Below are 1498 nucleotides of genomic sequence, written 5' to 3' on the forward strand. Positions count from 1 at the left end.
GTGGCTATTTTGGGGGGCTGGCTCTGGTGGACAACATTAAGACAAACTGGCTGATGTTTGAGGTCCTTCACTATATGGGATTGAGCCAGAGTAGGCAGAGACAAGGCATGGGCTCTGAGCCTCCAGATTACTCTTGCCCTGGGTCTCACAAACGTTAGGCGCGGGCCTGTCAATAAATACATGCATAGACCTTCAGTGTATTCATCTTCGTCTTTTTTTTTAAGCTCTAACATGGTTTATTTATCCATTATTCTATTGTCTTCAATCTTTCACTACACACAGTGTTGTAATGAGCTTTTTTCTTTTACTTATCAAGAGTTAGAGCTCTTTCCCGTCGGCACGCCACTGAAGATCCTGGTGTCGCCATGGGCCGCCGCCCCGCCCGGTGTTACCGGTATTGTAAGAACAAGCCGTACCCAAAGTCCCGCTTCTGCCGAGGTGTCCCTGATGCTAAGATCGGCATCTTCGACTTGGGGCGTACGAAGGCCAAAGTGGATGAGTTCCCACTCTGTGGCCACATGGTGTCAGATGGGTATGAGCAGCTCTCCTCTGAAGCCCTGGAGGCTGCCCGTATTTGTGCCAACAAGTACATGGTGAAAAGCTGTGGCAAAGATGGTTTTCACATCCGAGTGCGGCTCCACCCCTTCCATGTCATCCGCATCAACAAGATGTTCTCTTGCGCTGGAGCTGATAGACTCCAGACAGGTATGCGCGGTGCCTTTGGAAAGCCTCAGGGCACAGTGGCTAGGGTCCACATTGGCCAGGTCATAATGTCCATCCGCACCAAGCTGCAGAACAAGGAACATGTGATTGAAGCCCTTCGCCGGGCCAAGTTCAAGTTTCCTGGCCGCCAGAAGATCCACATCTCCAAGAAGTGGGGATTTACCAAGTTCAACGCGGATGAATTTGAGAACATGGTGGCAGAAAAGCGACTCATCCAAGACGGCTGTGGGGTCAAATACATTCCTAATCGTGGTCCCCTGGACAAATGGCGGGCCCTGCACTCATGAGCATCAGCGCTGTCCCCTCCTTAATCATGCTTACCAATAAATGCTATTTCCTGTCAAGAAAAAAAGAGAGTTTATTTCAAGGAGTTAATTGCTAGATTAGAGGGTATGCATGTGTTGAAATTGACTAGATTTTGCCATATTGTTTTTCAAAGTGGTTATAGTTTAAACCTGCTTTAGCATTAACAGGAATGCCCATGGTTCCACACATACTCACCCACACTTGTTAATAATATACTCAGCCTGAAAATGTTTCCAATCTTTTCCAATTTGAGGTATAAAAATATACTGCATTTTGCTTTGATTTGTATTCCAGTAATTTCAAGTAAAGTTAAACATCATTTTATGTATTTGTATGGCTTGCTTCTTTATACCTTTTACTTGCTTTTCTCCTTCTCTCTCTTTTTTCTTACTTTTTGGCTCTGTGCTATAGCATATGGGATCTTAGTTCCCTATCCAGGGACTTAACTTGCCCTTCCTGCATTGTAAGT

At 45.7% G+C, this 1498-nt stretch overlaps 1 protein-coding gene across 1 annotated transcript; it reads left to right on the top strand.

Annotated features, from left to right (window-relative positions):
- The first annotated feature begins 327 nt into the window (after nucleotides 1-327).
- LOC129537868 (large ribosomal subunit protein uL16-like) lies at nucleotides 328-1075 on the top strand. The gene has a single exon (XM_055397706.2). It carries the CDS (start codon nucleotides 366-368, stop codon nucleotides 1008-1010), a length of 645 nt encoding a protein of 214 aa, XP_055253681.2. The 5' UTR covers nucleotides 328-365; the 3' UTR covers nucleotides 1011-1075.
- The last annotated feature ends 423 nt before the right edge of the window (nucleotides 1076-1498 follow it).

This window comes from Moschus berezovskii, chromosome 2 (genome assembly GCF_049115385.1).
Source record: "Moschus berezovskii isolate FMDL1 chromosome 2, NW_MosBer_1.0, whole genome shotgun sequence".
Classification (NCBI taxonomy): domain Eukaryota; kingdom Metazoa; phylum Chordata; class Mammalia; order Artiodactyla; family Moschidae; genus Moschus; species Moschus berezovskii.